The sequence below is a fragment of the Numida meleagris genome, chromosome 2 (genome assembly GCF_002078875.1).
Source record: "Numida meleagris isolate 19003 breed g44 Domestic line chromosome 2, NumMel1.0, whole genome shotgun sequence".
Classification (NCBI taxonomy): Eukaryota; Metazoa; Chordata; class Aves; order Galliformes; family Numididae; genus Numida; species Numida meleagris.
In genome coordinates, this window is record NC_034410.1 from 3,351,804 (window position 1) to 3,370,290 (window position 18,487).

Here is an 18,487-nt window from a genome sequence, read left to right on the forward strand (position 1 = left end):
ATTGGCAAGCCTTAGTAGTTAAGACCTGGCAGATTTTTGTTGTTGTTTGAAAAAAAAAAGGCTTGCCAAGGCTCTTCAGCAATGAGAGCAAACCTTGATTTATGATTTGCAGTGGAAGGAGAAACAAAGGAAGCCCATAAAGCCATCTATCTTTTCTTTGGAGTTGATTCTTTACCTGCTGGGCATTCAGTAATCTTCCCTGCGACCAATGTTTCAGAAGTGACAGCTGTATCTCAGCCACCTCTAAGCAAAAATCACGGCTCCACGTGGCATTGTCCTCAGCACCAAAGCTGGCTCGTGCTCCCTCACTGTTCACTTCCATCTTCTTACCAGTTGGTTTGCACCCTCACCGAGCTGCTTTAACTCGTTGTGAGCCAAGCTGCAAACCAGGTCCCCAGGGCAATTGGGGTGAGACATAGAACCAAACCCAGGCAAACCCTGTTGCTATTTCTTCTGCTTTATGTTCCAAGAATATCTCCTAAAAGATTTTCAGGTGCACCGTCTGACAGCCACATCTCAAGTAGCTAAAAATCGCTCACCTTCTTGTGGGGGTTTGGCATTCTTTGTGAAAAGTTGGTCCTGTTCCACGCTGTAGTAGGCAGCTGTCATGCAACAGCACGAGCTATAAAATGGCTTTGTCAGGGAGCAGAGCGAGCCAGCTGCTGCCCAAGGCGCAGAGAGCCAGGAACCAGGAGCGGTAACCCAGCAGCACAAGGGCCTCACAGGCTGAGATTGTGTCCCATAGCCCCCAGAAAAAGGCAGATCCAGAGAAAGCAACCACAGTCAGCACTCGAGTTTTGGGAGCACCATTTTTTCACTTTGACATCAGGCCACAGCTAAACAATACGAAGCATCCTTTTGAGGTCTTTATTGAGGACTCTGCTGCAGCATCCATCTCCATGTATATCAGGAAAGTACTCAGAATTACATGACATGAGCTCTGCATGGGGAGACATCCTCTATCCAATGAGTGCATTAAGTGGTGAGTGGGGTGACATACAGATTAGAAAGTGGAGCACTGCTGACAAACCTGTGTGGCGAGAGCAAAGGGCTTAAGCTTTTTGTTGCATCTCCATCAATTAATTCATCTGCTGCAATGTTTTCTCTCTTCCAAGGCCTGCACTCCAGTATCACCTAAAGATAGATACCATTCTTCCTTCAATTTCTCCATGAGACCATTAGAAAAAGCAGTGCCATTAGCCTGGCTAATGAGGCACTACATCTAGTCTAATAAGCACACACATTTTTTCTTGCACAGAAATAACTACTCTTGCTTGTAGCACACTGGAATACCTTCAGTGCATTCAGTTAGCTCTTGCCTGAAGGGCAGGAGGCAAGGTGAGGCCTGAGAAATCCAGTGTGATGCTGGAACCAAAGAGTTAAACAAAATCTGTCTCCCTGAAAAGATAACGGTCCCTATTTGTCAAGGTGATATGAAGCATTCCACCATACTTTGACTCCCGAGTCTTGGATCATAGAATCACAGAATCATAGAATCACCAAGGTTGGAAAAGACCGACAAGATCATCCAGTCCAACCACCCAACCTACCACCAATAGTTCTCACTAGACCATGTCCCTTAGCACAACGTCTAAACGTTCCTTGAACACCTCCAGGGTCAGTGACTCCACCACCTCCCTGGGCAGCCCATTCCAGTGCCTGACTGCTCTTTTGGAGAAAGAGTATTTCCTAACGTCCAACCTGAATCTCCCCTGGTGCAACTTGAGGCCATTCCCTCTTGTTCTATCACTAGTTGCACGAGAGAAGAGGCCGGGAGAATGATGGGATGGCTGAGAGGATGATTCAGACTTCCTGACTGTAGCACTTCATTCTCGCTGGGGATTTCCATGTCTTTTTTCCTGATAAACTGCTGTAATCTCCACATTTACCACCTTTAGGCTATGCTCTGGTGACTCGCTCCTTGTTACCTGTACACCAGCTAGGATGAAAACATGGATATTTGTGCCCCAATGGCTCCATCAGTCCAGTGGCTCTCAAACCAAGGCATGTAAAAGCTGGGAACAAAGTTGTGTGTGCCACTGATACGTGGATATGGGGCAATCTGCTTAAGAAATTTAAGTAACTCTATTGTTTGGATTTCTTCAGGAAAGATTGTGACATCTCAGTACTGGAGAAGATCCTCCCCAACCTGAAATTCTCCCACAGCTTCCCTCACCACCACAAAACAAAACAGCTAAGCCAAAAAACATTGTAGCCTTAAATATATTCAGAATTTGGGAAGGTGGAATGCCAGAGAATCCACACAATACTGCTGGTGCTCTTGATTGTACATGGAGAGCAATTACATATCATTATATCTGGCAGCGTCTGCCACAAAAGCAGATAGATTATGGATAAATCCCATGGGAAATATCTATGTTCTGCAACGCGCTGATATTCAGCCTAATCCCAACCAAGCTAATTCTGGACATGGAAACAGTATAGTTGTGTCAGTAAGATGTTCCACTCGGATAAATTAGCCTTGCTAATTGACCCATCGTGGCTTCATTCTGAGAGGAGTATGACCTGTGACAAAATGAGTTTCCATGACCGCCATCCACAGCTTCCCACAGAAAAGACAGCACACATAACTCTAGGAGACCACAATGGCAGACCCAGATGTAAAAAAAAAAAATCAAAAACAACAAGTCACAGTAGAAGTAAAATATGCAAAATTGCACGGAGATTAGTCCTAGCAAGAATCACCCTAAGTTTATGCTTATTTTTGCACTGGAGCCTTGATAACAGGCCACAGCTGCTAAGATTAAGGTGTTCATGACCTGAAGGGTCAGCTGCTATGTGTTTCTACTTCAAAGCCCTTAATAACTTTTTCTTCAACTTGTCCGTTCTATCCATACACATATTCCAACATTCCATATTTAATAATATGTATTTTCTACATTTTCCTTTCCCTTTCTGGAGGTTATCATGATGGGGAAAATACACTATGTTTTTTTCCCAGTTCAAGGAGGGAAGAGAATCTGATTTGCCAATCCCTATCCTTAGAACGTGCCTGGAGACAGTCAAGTGGGAAAGGATTTGGAGGGATGCAGACCCAAAGGCAGTTAAGGAGGGAATGCTGTCATCCTCATTTACTCTATTTTTCTTCAGTTTTCGTTTCCTTCTTTCTGCACCTATATTTCTACTATAATTACACAGTACAACCTTCTACTCAGTTTAAGAGTTCTTGGAGGACTTTAACCATTCCACTTCTGATTAAGTATTTGGGAAACACGGGGCTTAATTAAAATTGGAGAAGGGAATAGATTTTCATTTTCACTTGAAATTCTGACAAGTGGAAAAAAAATCAGTTTAAAGTGGATAACAGAAAAAACAGATTTATCCATGAAATGAAATTAACAGTAACATCAAATGCTGTTTGTTTGGGGGGAACCAAAATTTTTCATCATGATTTCTGCCCTTTGTTTCATGGGAAATAAAGTGAAACACAAACCTGTTTTAGAATGGAAAACAAAACCCGATGCTCCTGAGAGACCAACCAGAAAGGATTTGTATGGATGTTCTATTCTGATATTTCAATACAGTGCTTTATCAAACCTGACGTATTTCCATGATGCATTTTTCTTTTGGCAGATTGACATTTCCCAGCGGGAAAACATTCCCCCGAAATGTTTCTGATGGGTTGTTTCAGATGATCTGCAGCTCTTAAAACAAAGGCACAAGTTGTGGGATGCTGAAAGGAGTTACAATCGTTCCACTGGGGGTTGGAGGAAGGGTTTGGAAGCAGACAGATCACTGCATTTTGCATTCTGCCTTAATGAATTGCATAAGTAAATACTAGTGCTTAATGGAGCAGGTGACCTGATGCCTCTTTATCACAAGAACACAGCCTCTGTAGAAAATCCTTAATGTGAGACTTAATATCTTGACTTTTAATAAGCATTCCCCTACTAATCTGTTAAGTCTCAAGACTTAAATAGCTGCTCAGGAGCTCAGCAGGCTGAAAGTACTGCTAGTGAAAAGCATGCTTACTGAAAAGCATTTATCTCTTGAAAACAACTGAGCTGGATTGGGCCTCAGCTTTTTAGCAGAGATCCCATGGAGACTGGTGAGCACTACTGTCGTTTGCACACAGAGATGGCAAGATCTGGCTCAGAATTTAGACCAGGTTAAATCTATGAAGCCACAAGTCATCTTTAGAAATTACACCTTCTTCTAAGGAGTATGAACCTGGAAATCGTTATGTGCTCAGTTTTGAGACTAGTAGAACTACTCATCTTATGCCTCCAACTGTAAGAGAAAGACAGGAGACACTGTAAGCCAGGGGGCTACAAATGCACACAGCAAATTAAAGAAAAAAATAAAATAAAATAGAAAAAGAAGCAGTTATCTGTGAGCAGTTCCTGTCTTATTATCCTATTTCCATCGCCCAGTGGTATTCTGGGAATTTACAGTGGACTATATTGCAAATACTACATTGTCTGAAAGATCTGGTCAGGGCATCATTTCCTTTTCCTTTCAGTACAAGAACTAAAACAAAACTACCACAGGTCAGTTTCAAAACCAATGGCAGAAAATGATTCTTTGCACTGTGTGAACTATGAAATTCCTTGACACAGCGTGTTGTGAAAGGTAATGGTGTACACAAGTGCAAAATAATGGGCATACACAGAAATAAATTAAAAAATGGAAGGTCTGTGGAATAGGAAAAAAAATCATATAAAAGCTATTTTTAAAAAAAAGCTATTAATAATTTTTAAATGGAAAGACATAGTGCCTGACATAGGATACCATTAGGACAGAAATTGCCTGAGAATGGGTAAATACTCCAGGGATGCTCTATCTGCTTGTCCCATTTCCATGGCTGTCACACAGTCCCAGCCCATGAAATGTAATGGGGGAGTTCTTTGCTTGAACCAGGCACAGCCATCCTTATGCAGCCATACAGACCATGATGCTTTTACAACACTGCAATTTCAAGGTTTAAACTACAGTGCTCACACACACGTGTACAGGAGTCAGTGGCATCTCCAGCTTCCATGCATTGTGCTTCATTTTTCTCATGGTTACATATGCTCCCAGGTGAGGAGGTCTATGTCCTATCAGAGCTCATTCTGGAAATTAGTTATGTTCAGCTGTGGAGGCTTGTGAAATTGGGCTCAGTAGAGCAGATGTGCTCGAAGGATGAATTGAGATACAAATGTTTGCTCAACACATTCATCCTTATCCATTTTCCATTGCTGTGTTTCCTCAAGCTCTAGGAAAGTTTATCAGCGTGTTTGTCATTGAAGTTTCCACTTACTTTTAACACCACTGCCTGTTGCTACATGAAATGAGTCCAAAGACTGCAGACCTATTCACCTGACTGCAGGCCTATTAACAACATTCTTTGCATGCTTCAGTGATCACAGACAAGCCATACATCTAATAAGTGCTTTTGAACTACTGTCAAGCTCCTTTTTAAACCTCATTAAGATTGGATTACTTGGTTATATTAATCCTGGTGGCCTTATGCCAGTGGTCCTGACTCATACTGGTTATTGTAACACATTGTCCGTAAGAATACAGGAAATGTCAAGTTCAGTTCTGAGGCAGAAAGAAAGGCAAAAGCAAAAGCTGACCCCAAGACATTTGCTGTTTCACAGTACTGTCCACAGGACAGATGGGAAACAGCATCCTGTGATTTCAGCATCAAACTATAATGTCGTTGAGACAGATATAGAGCGGCCTTCACTCAACTTCCAACAAACACAGTGATCAGTGCACTGCTATGCAGCAGAGGAGAGCTCTCTGCCTGCCACCCAGGCACAGAAGCATTTCATAGAATTGTAGAATCATTACGGTTGGAAAAGACAAATAAGATCCCCAAGTCCAACCCCAACCCACCCCACCATGCCTGCTGACCACATCCCTCAGTGCCGCATCTCCCCAGTTCTTGAGCACCTCCAGGGACGGTGACCCCACCACCTCCCTGGGCAGCCTGTGCCAGTGCCCTTCTCTTTCTGAGAAGAAATTTTTCCTAATATCCACCCTGATATCATTTTTTTTTTTTTTGTGATATAAGCACCACACGCTCCACACTTTATTACAGACTGATGTTACGTTTTGTGGGAGCCACAAAAACAACCTGCGAGATTTGAATTCCTGGCTCTCCAGCTCTTGCTCAACCCAGTAGATGAAGGTTGTCTTTCTTCCCTTGTTACTCTTTTGTTTTGTTTTGTTTGCCTGAATCCAAGCATTGGGATATCAGATACTGGGGTAGTTTCCTATATCACTGAGAGGACACGTTTTCAAAAACGCGCCCTAAATCACCACAGAGGAGAGGTACTGCTGAAATGGCCTACCCACTCCACTCAACACTTCAGTGGAAGGTGAAAAGGAAGCAGATAATAGGTGCATTTAAGTTTGCTTTTTATTATATTTAGGCTTTACTTCCATAACCTCGAGTCTCATTCTGTAAAGGACTTCCCCCATGGGGCTCACTAGACTAAAGCCTGGTGCATTCGTTTTAATCCTGGCTGTTGCTCTAAGTAGATGAATGTGATTACTTTGGATAGAGAGGTCAAGAGAAAGGTTGTTTGTTGTTTATTTTCCCTCAGCTGTGGAAGATATTTGAATGGCAAGTATGATCCTGTGCCAGAAAAAGGGGATAAATCCTTTTAAGCAAGCACTCAGCTATGGGAAACTTCCTGTACAACAAGTGCCTTTTCCTTTCTTTCAGTAAAAGTATTTTTGTCTGTCTTTTTTTTTGGCTCTGCAGCCCTATGCTTTATGTTTGTCTTCTCCAAAATCTGACTCCTGAGTCAGATCAGACTGTTAACTCACTCAGCTTTCTGCTGGCTCCATTTGGTTGCTAACGCCCTCAGCAGGGAGGTGAGTGGAAAGCAAGTCCAGGTTTCTGGAGCATCAGGATGTGAAGTGTGGCCGTGCAACATCTGACTCCTAGCATAAATCACATAAGGAGATCATACACTGAAAATGCCCATGACGTGGCAATAAGTAATCTTCACCTTTTCCCCCTCAGGACTTCTACAAAGACTTTTCTCAAAGGAAAATTAAATGGCAGTGAAATACAGAATGGTAGAAAAACTTGAGTTGGAAGACAGCTCTGGAGATCTCCAGTCTAACAACAGCTCAAACTGGGCTGACTTCAAAATCAGGCTCAGGGATTTGCCCAGTGAGGTCCTGAAGATCCCCCAGCTTATTTCTTAAATAGGTAAGCTATCTGAAGCAGATCTGAATGGATAGGTTCTCCAAGTCATTTTTTATTAAGTAATGTTGAATACATTGGAACTCTTTCCAACTTGGATCAGAAGAAATGCACCAGCGTGATAGGAGATGATGGTTCCATTCATTTCTGCTGCTTGCTTTCTGCCTCCAAAGAGGGTAGTTTCTGGGTTTTTAATTCTTACAAAACGTTTTAGGGTTCATTAGGGCACTCTAAAGCCTAGAATTCTTGTGCAGCACTTGAACTCCTATCTTAACTTTAATTCAAGCATGATAGCAATGTGATTTTGCAGTCCAGCTGCACTTTTACCACTGTACCTATCACTGATGCACAGGCTAGAATGCAGAAGTGCTGTTTTCAGGACACATTTTACCTGCAATCTGTTGGTTTTTTTTCATGTGGATGGAGAGAAAAGTCTGTGGGGTCTGTCTACCATTCAGCCAACATTATTGACAGCTGTAGGTACTTGGGGAATATTATTTTGTCAATCCTGACATGCCTTGTCCAGCTGTTTCAAAGATTTCAAGTGAGAATGAATGAAGCCTTTGTTAAGTCAGTCAATTGCCTTCTGTCTCTGTTCTTGGAGTACAAGAAGAGTTGAACCATTTTATACATAAAACTTCAGTCTTTCACAGCCTAGAACTTGTTATTTTTTTCTGGGAAGAAGCTCAAGATTCAATCAATTGGACTCAACAGCTTATCTGGAAAAAGTGTCTTGTTTGCTTCCCTCTTATAAAAAGAAGATAAATGTATTTGAAAAATCACACATCCTAAAGCAATTCAGTTGCGTATGCCTTAGTTCAGTCTCCCTACCTCTGTTTTCCTTGTAGTGTAAATTGCCTTAGTCCTAGCAATAATCTTTGCCTTTCCTTTTCATATCTGAGTGTGTAATGCAGCATTTATTGACAAAGAGCCAATATCCAGGGAACTTGATTGCTGAGCAAAAAAAAAAAAATCTTTATTACCAGTTATCTGGTGAATAAGCATGAGATGATGCAAACCTTTTCTGTTATCACAACTCATAAATCATCCTTAACCTCTACAGGATTCACTGCTAGCTTCATCTGACCCTTCAGGTGGGAGATTTCAATGCAGGCATCCAGCCTGGAAAAGGCTGAACGATCCTAATTCAAAGTTGCATATGTAAGCCATAATTTCTTGGCAAAATAAGTCATCATAAAGCCCCTAAAATGGCCTATTAATGAAAATGGAGACAGTTACAGCTAAAGATGTCTAACACAAAAAAACTCCCATTGAAAGGAATTATGACTGCTCTTCAGGAGGGCTGCAGAAAATGAGTATAAGAAGTATTGCCCAAGCCACATTAAGCCCTCTAGCATCTATTTTAATCAGAATCTGACCGCGTGTATGAAGCGTTGCTCTGTAAAATTTCATACCCAAAGCCATCAAGTTTGAAACTGCTTCAGCTGATTGCTGAAATATTTAGGAGCAGATTAATGGAATGACTACAAGGTCCTATAGCTTTCCTTCCTGTGAGGGCTCTCACATAAAATAAAGCAACATGTGCACATTTGATTCAGACTCCGGGAGGCAGATGTTTGTCATAGGGAACTATCGTCAAAAATGCTGTGAACAAGACGGGCACCAAAAAACAAATGTGCTCTTATGCTCTTTAAGCCTGTAAGTAAGGATTTAAGCATGCTGGGCCATATCTTCAGTCACTGTAAACTGTCATAATACAGTTGTAATGAAGAACAGCCAAGTATGTGGCAAGAAATAGAAACTGCAGTATGGGGTGGGATTTCTTTCTGGAAAGATTGGATGGATCTCATCTAACTCAATGTCTGCAGTGCAGATATTCCCATCTGAACTCACTGCTCTCAGATCGTTTCATAGCCAAGGGAAGAAACTGACAGAGCTGGGCTGTGAGTCAACAGACTGACTGTAGACATTGAGTTTAGGGTGATGGGAATGAAGCTGGCCTTGTCTGGCTGTACTGATGAGAAATCCAGTGACTACAAAGGGAGGCTGGATAGATCAGATCATCTGTAGGTACTCGTAGATAATGATATTCATAGATAATTTTATTCAGCCCTGTCCTACCTATGATGGCAGTTTGTTGGGCCAGAAACTTTCCTGGGAACCTACATCTCATTTCCTGTGTCCTGTTCTAAAAGTTAAAGGTTCTATACTGGACATGTCATGAACGTCTCATGCAGAGACTGAAACACTAACAAGATCATCTGCTTAGTATGCAACCTGTCTATTTGCGTTTATTGCTATTTATGAGCATATTTTCCAGCCCTGTTGTGTGCCAAATGGAGTATTGTGCTGTTAATGACTCTAATAACTAGCAAAACTGAGATGACTGCAGAAAGAGAAGTAAAAGGGAGAACATACTATGCTCAAGTTTCTTGTTTTTCTTCCCTAACAAAAGACAACTCATTTACTTGACTATCGCTTCTCGTCAGTAAGATTTTTGCAAGCAATTTATAAAAATAATGCAAATGTTGCCAAAACAAACTCTACAGTCACACTCAGTAACTTCAGGGTAAGTTTTATAACTATATGGCCAGTTTGAGAGTCCTAACTTCAAGAAATATCGAATTCTAACTTATTTTGCATGGATACTCGTCTTGTTGAAGGGAGCTGGTACTTAAACACAAACGCATGAGCTTACATGCCAAATATAGCTTCAAGTTGCTAACTTTAGGCACCTAGAATGGAAAAATGCAGCAAGCAGGATCCAGAATAGAAGGCTGTTACTCTTGGGAAAAGTTGATGCTTTTCTTTGAGAATGACACAACACTATTGGGCTACGGAGATGAAGAGAGATAATTTATGTTGGCAGCTGAATTCTAGGCAAGGGGATCTGCAAATCCCCACTTCATGCATTCTTCCACTCTGTAAGCCTGGTTCTCCGGTGCGTAACTCCACTATTACTTTCCTGAAATCCTTATTTTTGCTGTGACTGACAAGTGGATGTTTGTAAAACTGTTTCTAACTCATTTACCTGCCAACTGCTGAGTCAAATTTTAGAGGCTCCCCCACTACAGGCAACTACATGAAGAAATACTGTGAAAATTTCTTGTTTGTTTGCTATACTGTGAGTTTGCAGACAGGTAAAGAGTAGCTCTTGGGGGAAAAAGAAAACAAGAAGTGATTTTCAAATGTGTCACTACAAAAGCAAAACAAGCACAACTCAGTTGCTGAAATAACCGAGGCCCCACAAATTCAGAGCAGCCTACTCAAGAGAAGGATCCTCTCCTAACTTCACCTGGTGAAACTGCACTTCGGCAATGAAGCTTTCAAAGGCAAAGATGAAGCTTGTCAGAAATGACAGACTGAAACACGGGGAAATTAGTGAAGATCTTGTTGAATTACCACGTGCTGGCTGCAGTCACCTGGCATGTGCATGCACACAACCCACAGCACCTCAACTTTCTTGTGCTTCCCTAAGACTTGTGACGGGCTGGGAACGTGCAAACTTGTGAAAACGTGGTTCAGCTGACATGCAGTGCAGGATTCTGCACAAATATTAAAGCACACTGTATTTAGATGTGTCCACATGAGCTGGGGGCCTCGCTCTAGCTAATGGAGACCTACTCCATGCAACCAGGGGAACATAGAGGGTGAGCCCCAAAGAGATTACCTCTGTTGGGCATCAAAGTAGCTAATTAGGTTTCACTGGGTTCACCATCTCTCCACTCAGATATGAGCTCAGCATTAAACTACGGTGATAGCTGTGCCTATTCTTCTCAGTCTGTGAGGAGTCCTGTACAAGGTAACTTATTTAAACTGCAGGACTTAATATGTCATCTGACCCTCAATTCAGAACAGAAGCTACTTTAGAAAGAAAGATGATGCTGGAAGATGATGATGAACAAGTTATTGGAGTCAGGCAGAAAGCAAAACTCAAGACGTGAATTGAATAGAAAGATTTCAGGAGAAAGGAGAAATGAGAAAGAGAAGAACAGGAGTTATATGGATCTCTACACAAACCAATAAGTTTGTCTTCTGTATGCAGTATGTTCCCCAGAGCACTGTAATAAAGTTCTTCCTATTGAGAACTTAACAGTAATATATAAAATTAATTCAAATTAAAATGACTGGGAGTTGGCCTTCAAACTTAGCGATTCATTTTTCTTTCAGATTGCTAATATCAAAAATTCACCATTTAGAGAACTAGTATTCTGTGCAGACATTGCCTGTGAATTGGGAAAAGAAACATAAAATGAAGGAAACAACACTGAAAAATACATCCTGCAGAATACACTAAAATAAAGAGTCAGATTTAAGTGTAGTAAGTAATCAAAGTTGGATGTGGAAATCGTTGGTCTCTATCTCATCTGATTGTCTAGTGTCAGATCCATTGCAGCATCAGTAAAATGCAGGTTAGCAGTGCAAATTAAATGCAAAATGTGCAGAATGTGTTTCTGAAAAAAAAAAAGAGTGAGCGAGAGGCTGAAACAGACATCCTATTCTGTTACATGAAGATCCAAGCCCTGCTTCCACAGAAGTAACATGAAAACTACTGGAACTAATGCTTTCCTGAACTGGGAGCTGTGTCATCATTTGTGTAATCAATAGTTCCTCCTCCTTCACGATCCACACAAAAACAAACAGCATAACCCAGTACTGAGGCACAGGAATAATTTCTTGGACAACTGGGGAAACCATGAGAGGAAGCCACCCTGAGACATTAAGCACAAAGATATCTATGTCTGTGTTCACACAGGCCACGGATCTCTGGATGATGGAAGTACCACACACATTTTCCCCACCCCTGTAATTATTTGCTCTGAAGCAGATGCTGCTCTTAGTATCTTTTTCAGAGTCTTTCTGACGAGTCCAACTACTGTCCCACCATGACTGATATGGATCAACTGGGATTGCACTGGCCTGTTCTTTTTCACCTACAGAATGGTGGAAGTCAGCATGCCAAGAATGGTTGCATTAGATGTCTGCCGTGCACTGATGTCTATAGTTCCTTTCACAGAACAAGGACAGAGCAGTGTTAGGAACAGTAGTGATTTAGTCATATCTGTGATGGAGGGTTTTCTTCTTCCTCTGCTCCCAGGGTGGAACATCTGATCTTAAAACTCTGCTGGGATGGCAGTGCCTGCAGGCACCAGAACAATTCTCCCAGCCCATGCAGGCTTGGTGCTCGTTGAGGTTTGTGGGGGTCTAGAGAAGCCATGAGCTGAGTGCATTGCCTTGGCAGCAGCATGTACAAAGCACCGAGCTGGGCATGCTGTCCCAAGGAAAAGCCCTGCATTATTCCATGAGAATATGGTGTCCACACGAGTTCCACGGTAAAGAAAGCCAAAAAATCTATTTTATCCCTAAGGGGTGATGCTTCCACTTCATTTTCCTTCTCAGTCCCCACTCTCAAGGTTTATATAACACTCCAGAGACTTCGCTATTAGGAACCATTTCAAACAATGGAACTTTCTTTAAATATAACCATTTTCTCCTCCATCCCACTTACATTCTTCATTCAAGTGTAACTGCAGGCACTGAGGAGGAAGAAACTATGTGCCTCTATACTGTCAGAGTGATTTCTATTATCCCAAGCTGTGCTTGTTACCAACTCTGACCCATCATTATTTCAGGAAACCATTACATTTATTATTAATAAGATCCCTCCAGCTAGCTTTCCTCCCTAGCAGACATTATGCTAGCTTCAAATGTCATCATGTGCACTTTCCTCTGCGGCATTCACTCACTCTGCAAGCAGCAGGAGAGTCCTTCCATTCCCCTTCCCAGCCTGACTTTACTCAGATCCAGCATACCTAGACCAACTCACCTGACTCTTCAAAAATGGTGCAGCCAAAAAGGGGCACGTCAACACAACACTTTCAGAGACTTGGAGACACTATGAGCTATCACAGCATCTCTGGAAAGAGTTTATTAGTTTAAGAGATGAATAAAACACCTCTGATACATACTACAAGCTGGATCCACCCAGATTCTGTACAAGAGATCTAAACCCTACTTGAGATCTCAGCTGGGAACCCAGTCAGTCTACCTTCCACAAAAGTTTACAACACTTGAATGCTGAAAATAGGAGTAAAACCTACATCTTGCCCTGTGTAGAGAGGGCTTATGTAGAGATTGAGACTACAGTTGGAAGCCCAGGCTGTGTGATTGTTTTGACCCAGTGAAGGTCTACCATGAAGGCCATGTCCTTCCTCCAGTGTGAATGGACTCTGTATAGTTTCCCCACTGGGACCAGTACGAATACTTGCGGGCTTAGGGTTTAAGATACACTTGAATTCTTTCAGGACTTGAGCTTTAAAAAGAAAAAAAATGACAAAGAAGCAACAACAGAAAACTCAAATCACCAAACGAGGAGAAGGGAGTCACTCTTGTATGGTCATGGTTGAAAGCAGTATCTGAAAGTCATTTGAGCAAGAACTAAGCGATTGGATCCATACCATGATCCTATATGGAGACTCTCTCCATCCAGCTGATCAGAATTGTCATGTTCTCCTGCATTCCTGCATCTCTGCATGTTGATCTCATGGGTCTTCGTCTGCTCCCCAAGTGAACAAAGCTAGTGTCTTATATATCACATCTACATATGCTGTGTGTGTCTAGCTGTATCTATATACATCTTTCTGTCTCCATTTTAACTCTTTCACCAATCTTACACATAAAGTCAAACAGTATGATGAATGTCCCCACAAGATTTATAAAAGGAGATGACTGTGAGAAGAGTGGCCAGAAGCACCACGGCTGAAGAAGCCTGCAACATGAGCTCACCCCTTACAGAATATAAGGGAATCTGAAGGGGATTGACCTTCTCAGCAAGCAACTCAGTCAACAGAAAGCTCTGGTTGGATTTTGCAGTCAGCCATAAGTGGAAAAGCCCTAGAAACAAGACAGAAGGAATGATTAGTTTAATCCTTAGATAGTCATAGTTCGGGGTTGTTTTGTCCTATTTCAATACAGCATTAACATTATGAGCCTCTGGTTCTGCACAGAGTAATAAACAGAGATAAATCATAACAGAAAGCCATGGAGTAGTGTGATGGAAAACCTTTCTGGTTTCGGGGGAACTGACCTATGTCTATACTCATGCAGCTTCAGGCTTCTTTCACCAGTTCTCATGAATTCATGTAATACCACTGAGCGTGAGTTTCCAGTCCTGGAGGTGGATGCTTAAATGCAACAAAACCTTCTGCTGGATTTTGCATTTTCATGAAAGCATTCATATTAATTGGAAGCATGCAACGTTGAGTTATGGCTTTGTTTTCTTTTAATAATGAAAGGAAACAAATGGTGGTGCACAACTGACAAGAAAGGAAAGCTTAAATATTTAAATGCATTCAGACTGTTGAATAACTGAAAGGAGAAAATAATGGTCTTTTTTTTTTTTTTTTTTTTCCCCAGGTCTACTAGTCTTTATAAGAGTCTATCTATCTCCTTGCTGTGATTTTCACATTGTATTGAGTTCAACCTCTGCATGGGTTTAGGTACTTAAGTCTCCTTGTAGGTGTTCTGGAGAGGGTGAGAAGCTGCTGCTTTATGCCTTTTGTGATCAAATGACAAAAGGCAAAATAAATTCAAGGTCCCAGAGAAAGATGTCCAGGCACTTCTCACCCCAAGCGAGACTTGCTAAGCTCATGCAAGCCCTGAGAATTTGTTGTGTAAAGGAGACTCTTTCCTCTTTTTCTCCGTGCTACCACGACCTTTACGCCCATCAATTTTAATTGGGAAAAAAAAAGCTATGACAATAAAGGAGGGTAGTGGAAAGACAATATTACAGGGAGGAGGAGGCACTGCCTCCCTGAAAGGAGACCGACCATTAGGTGCCCAGGGTAGGCCTTGCTCATCAGAGGTGACAGGCACTGCGTGACGCTCTCAGTGGAAATCCAGCAGCTGGGCTGGGAAAGAAGCCGGTCATATCTACTTCTGCTCCACAGCTGTGACTCAGGACATGGGTGGGCTTTTGGGGACAGTTCCAGCTGCAGCTGTGGGCAGGTACTGACAGTGATTCACAACTGGCTGTCCTCTGGCCAGATGGGATGGGGCAGAGGAGAAATAAGATCGTATTAGGCTGGCACAGGGAAGCCCGGATCTTGCCCTGATGCCCACAGTCTGACAATACCACAGATGCAACCATTGTATGGAGAGCCCTAGCTGGATTCAGAAGGCAGTGAGTAATTGCTATCTGCTAGCCACGGGAGCTTTTGGGCCCTCATAGGGTCTGGCATCCGAACTGATAAGACTTTAGTTCCCTTATAACTAATAGCCATCCTAGGACAAGACAGCAGAAGGCCAGACACCCCTTGGGCAAGTGTGTCACTGAGTGTATGGCATAGGATAATGGGGTGACCTTGTTTTGTCTTTGTTTGCACAGGGGTTTTATCTATTTGTTTCAGAAACCAAGCGCACAAGGAACAGCCACTCAGGCTGCTCTTCCCTTCCCTGGCTTGGACGATGCGTATTACCAGCCAAGATTTGCTCTTCAGGAGTCTCAGAAGGCTTGGTATTGGGGGATCAAGAGTTTCCCATGACAGCTGGGCAGAACAAAAGGGACACCTACAGGCTTGGAGATTTGAGGAAGGTGTTCTGGTGAACTTGGTGAGCTATAGGCTGAAGCCCCTTTGTCCTGGGGTATGCAGGAATCCTGAGACTTGATCTTTGTTAGCACAGAGGTGAAGGTCCTCAGTGCACCCAGTAACACTGCATCTAGGGCTCGCGGGTGTCCCTCTACTCCTGGTTGACATTGCCAACAGTGCCAAAGAGGATTCCCCATCACCTCCTGGGGCTTGTAGTGGGTGCACTTTGGGGAGATCCCATTGCTCCTGAAAGTTCCTAGGCAATGCAGTTAGCTCCTGGATGATCGTGAGGGTGTACGCATCACACTTAGAATCACAGAATCATTAAGTTGGAAAAGACCTCTAAGACCTTCTAGTCCAACTGTTGACCTAACACCACCATGCCCACTGACCATGTCCCTCAGTGCCACATCTCCACTGTTCTGGAACACCTCCGGGGACGGTGACGCCACCACCTCCCTGGGCAGCCTGTGCCAGTGTGTTTCCACTCTTTCTGAGAAGAAATGTTTCCTAATATCCAACCTGAACCTCCCCTGGCACAACATGAGGCCATCACCTCTTGTCCTGGCGCTGTTATCTGGGAGGTCACATCGCTACAACCTCTTTTCAGAGAGCTGTGAGAAGTTATAAGGGCTTAGTTTTGGAGAGGGACACTGGTAGTGCCTACAGCCTGGGCAGAGGGAGCCCCATTGCTCCTGGACTCTTTGGGGTTGGTGGAATCCCCAGCAGACCGGATCTTGAGGGAGGTTCCCACTCTTTCTAGAGGCTTGCATCGAAGGCAACGTCCCCGCACCTTGTGCTCGCGGAAAGGGCTCAACATTGCTCTTAGCACTTGGGGAAGAGATGACCTCCCTGCTTCTGGAAGACCGTGCACAGTGAGGTCGTTACAGGAGCCGGGTGAGGGGTGAGGTGACTCCTTTTGCCCCCAGTGCAGAGGGCGGCCGAGGTCCCCACGGCTCCTGCAGGCTGCGGGGGTCGCGCTCCCCGGGGGGCTCGGCCGCCTCCATCCCCGCGGCGCCCCGGGCGGAGGGCGGGCTCGGCTCCCCCGCCCGGCTCCCTCCCTCCCTCCCTCCGGGGGTTTGCCCTGGGACGCGCCGGCGGCACTGGGGCCGGCTCCGGGGCGGCGGGCGGGGGTGAGGGGCAGCAAGCGAAGGGAAGGCGGGGGGGGAGATGCCAACACAGGGGCAGCGCGGCTGAGCGGGCAGCGCCAGCCCCGGGCAGCCCCCCGCAGCCCCGCCGGCCCCATGGCGGGACGGGCGCCGCAGCGCAGCCTCCCGGTGGCGGCCACCGCCGCGCTCCTGCTCCTGCCCGTAAGTGCCGCGGCCGGGGAGGGGGTGGGGAGGCGCGGGGTGGGAGGGAGAGCGGGAGGCGCCCCACGCGCCCGCCGGGAGCCCACTCGGACCGCGAGGGAGCGCGGAGCGCGCCCCGGCCCTGCAGCTCCCGCCCGTCCCCTCAGCGCTGAAGGACGGTCCCGCACCGCTCCCGGCCGTCCCCTCAGTGCCAGAACACCCCGGTGTCCCTGTAGCCGCTGACCTCTGGGCCCCTCAGAGCCCCTGGCCTGTGCCGTGGCCTTCCTTGCTTTCCCCTTATCCGTGAATGACTTTCCTGCCTCTCGCCCTGGTTGCTCTCCTCGCGGCATGTGCTCCGCTTCCATTCTTTAGTCAACGTGATAGCTCAGTCCACGCATTCTGCCCCAGCATTTGCTCCAACTTTCTCTTGAGTAAAAGATAAGAGAGGATTTTCCTTCAGATCCTTCTCCGTCACCACCCTGGGATGAGGTGGCGATAGGGTCGGCCGGTTTGGGTCCGAACTTAACCCAGCGTTCCCAGCCCACGGTCCCCAGTCAGGCTGACTTCTTGCTGGCTTGTTTAAGGGATAGCTGGAGGTGTGTGGAGTGATCCTCGAAAAGAAAATGCGTGAGGTTAAGTGGGAGATGCATTGATCTTCCTCCTAACTGGTGATGGCTGCTCCCACCAAAGTGGCCGATTTCTGGACTGCTGTTTTCTAACTAGCAGTGCTTTCCCTCATTTATTTCCATCGGTCCAGAAAAATACTTCAGTTCCCATGTAGAGAGGGAGTCTCCTTGCCACCGAGGTTATCAGAAGTATGGAGGTGCCCACTGCTGCCAGACTCATTCTTTGTGAGTGAATTAAAAATGCCGTGTTTCCCCTTCAGATGTAATCTATGGACAGGGTTTTTTTCTTCAGTTTCCTGTAGCTTTGCATTTGAATAGTTCTGTAAACTTGGGTGGGTGGCTTGTTTCTTTAAAAATAAAACAGTTGCCCTGACAGAAAGTAAAAACAGCACCAATTAAGAGTCACAGTGCCGAGTGTCCATAAGATGTGTTTATTCAGAGACAAATGCAGACTTTGGGTGCATTCTGAGTGCTCTTATATGGGGGAGCTTGTTTGGATGCAGCCTACTTAGGACTGGTAATGGACGCGTGTGTGTCTGTGTGATGTGTATGCCAGAACACAATCTCTGCCCAGCTCCTGATGCACCAGCTGTAGCAAAAGCAGAGCTGTTATGGATTCCTGCTATGTTTTCACCCACTAATGTTAATGATTCATCTGCATTGCTGCTTTACAGGTGGGCAAAACTTCCCACCACAGAACTCAAGCGCAACATTTAAAAACTTCATTCCAAACTCAACGCTCTCAAGTCCCTATTTAACTCAAAAACCTTTCAGAGCTGACTGGAAGTCAGTGGCTCTGTTCACTTTGGTGGATTTGAGGAAAGGCGCGGCTGCTCATGGGAGCCGGCCCTC

General features: G+C 44.5%; 1 protein-coding gene across 1 annotated transcript in view; it reads left to right on the forward strand.

Moving 5' to 3' along the window:
- Positions 16,854 to 18,487, forward strand: part of CRHR2 (corticotropin releasing hormone receptor 2) — a 138,069-nt gene continuing 136,435 nt past the window's right edge. The window contains exon 1 of the mRNA XM_021388439.1: positions 16,854 to 17,030. Within this exon, the coding sequence (XP_021244114.1) occupies positions 16,965 to 17,030 (66 nt within the window). The 5' untranslated portion in view covers positions 16,854 to 16,964. The remainder of the gene's footprint in view (positions 17,031 to 18,487) is intronic.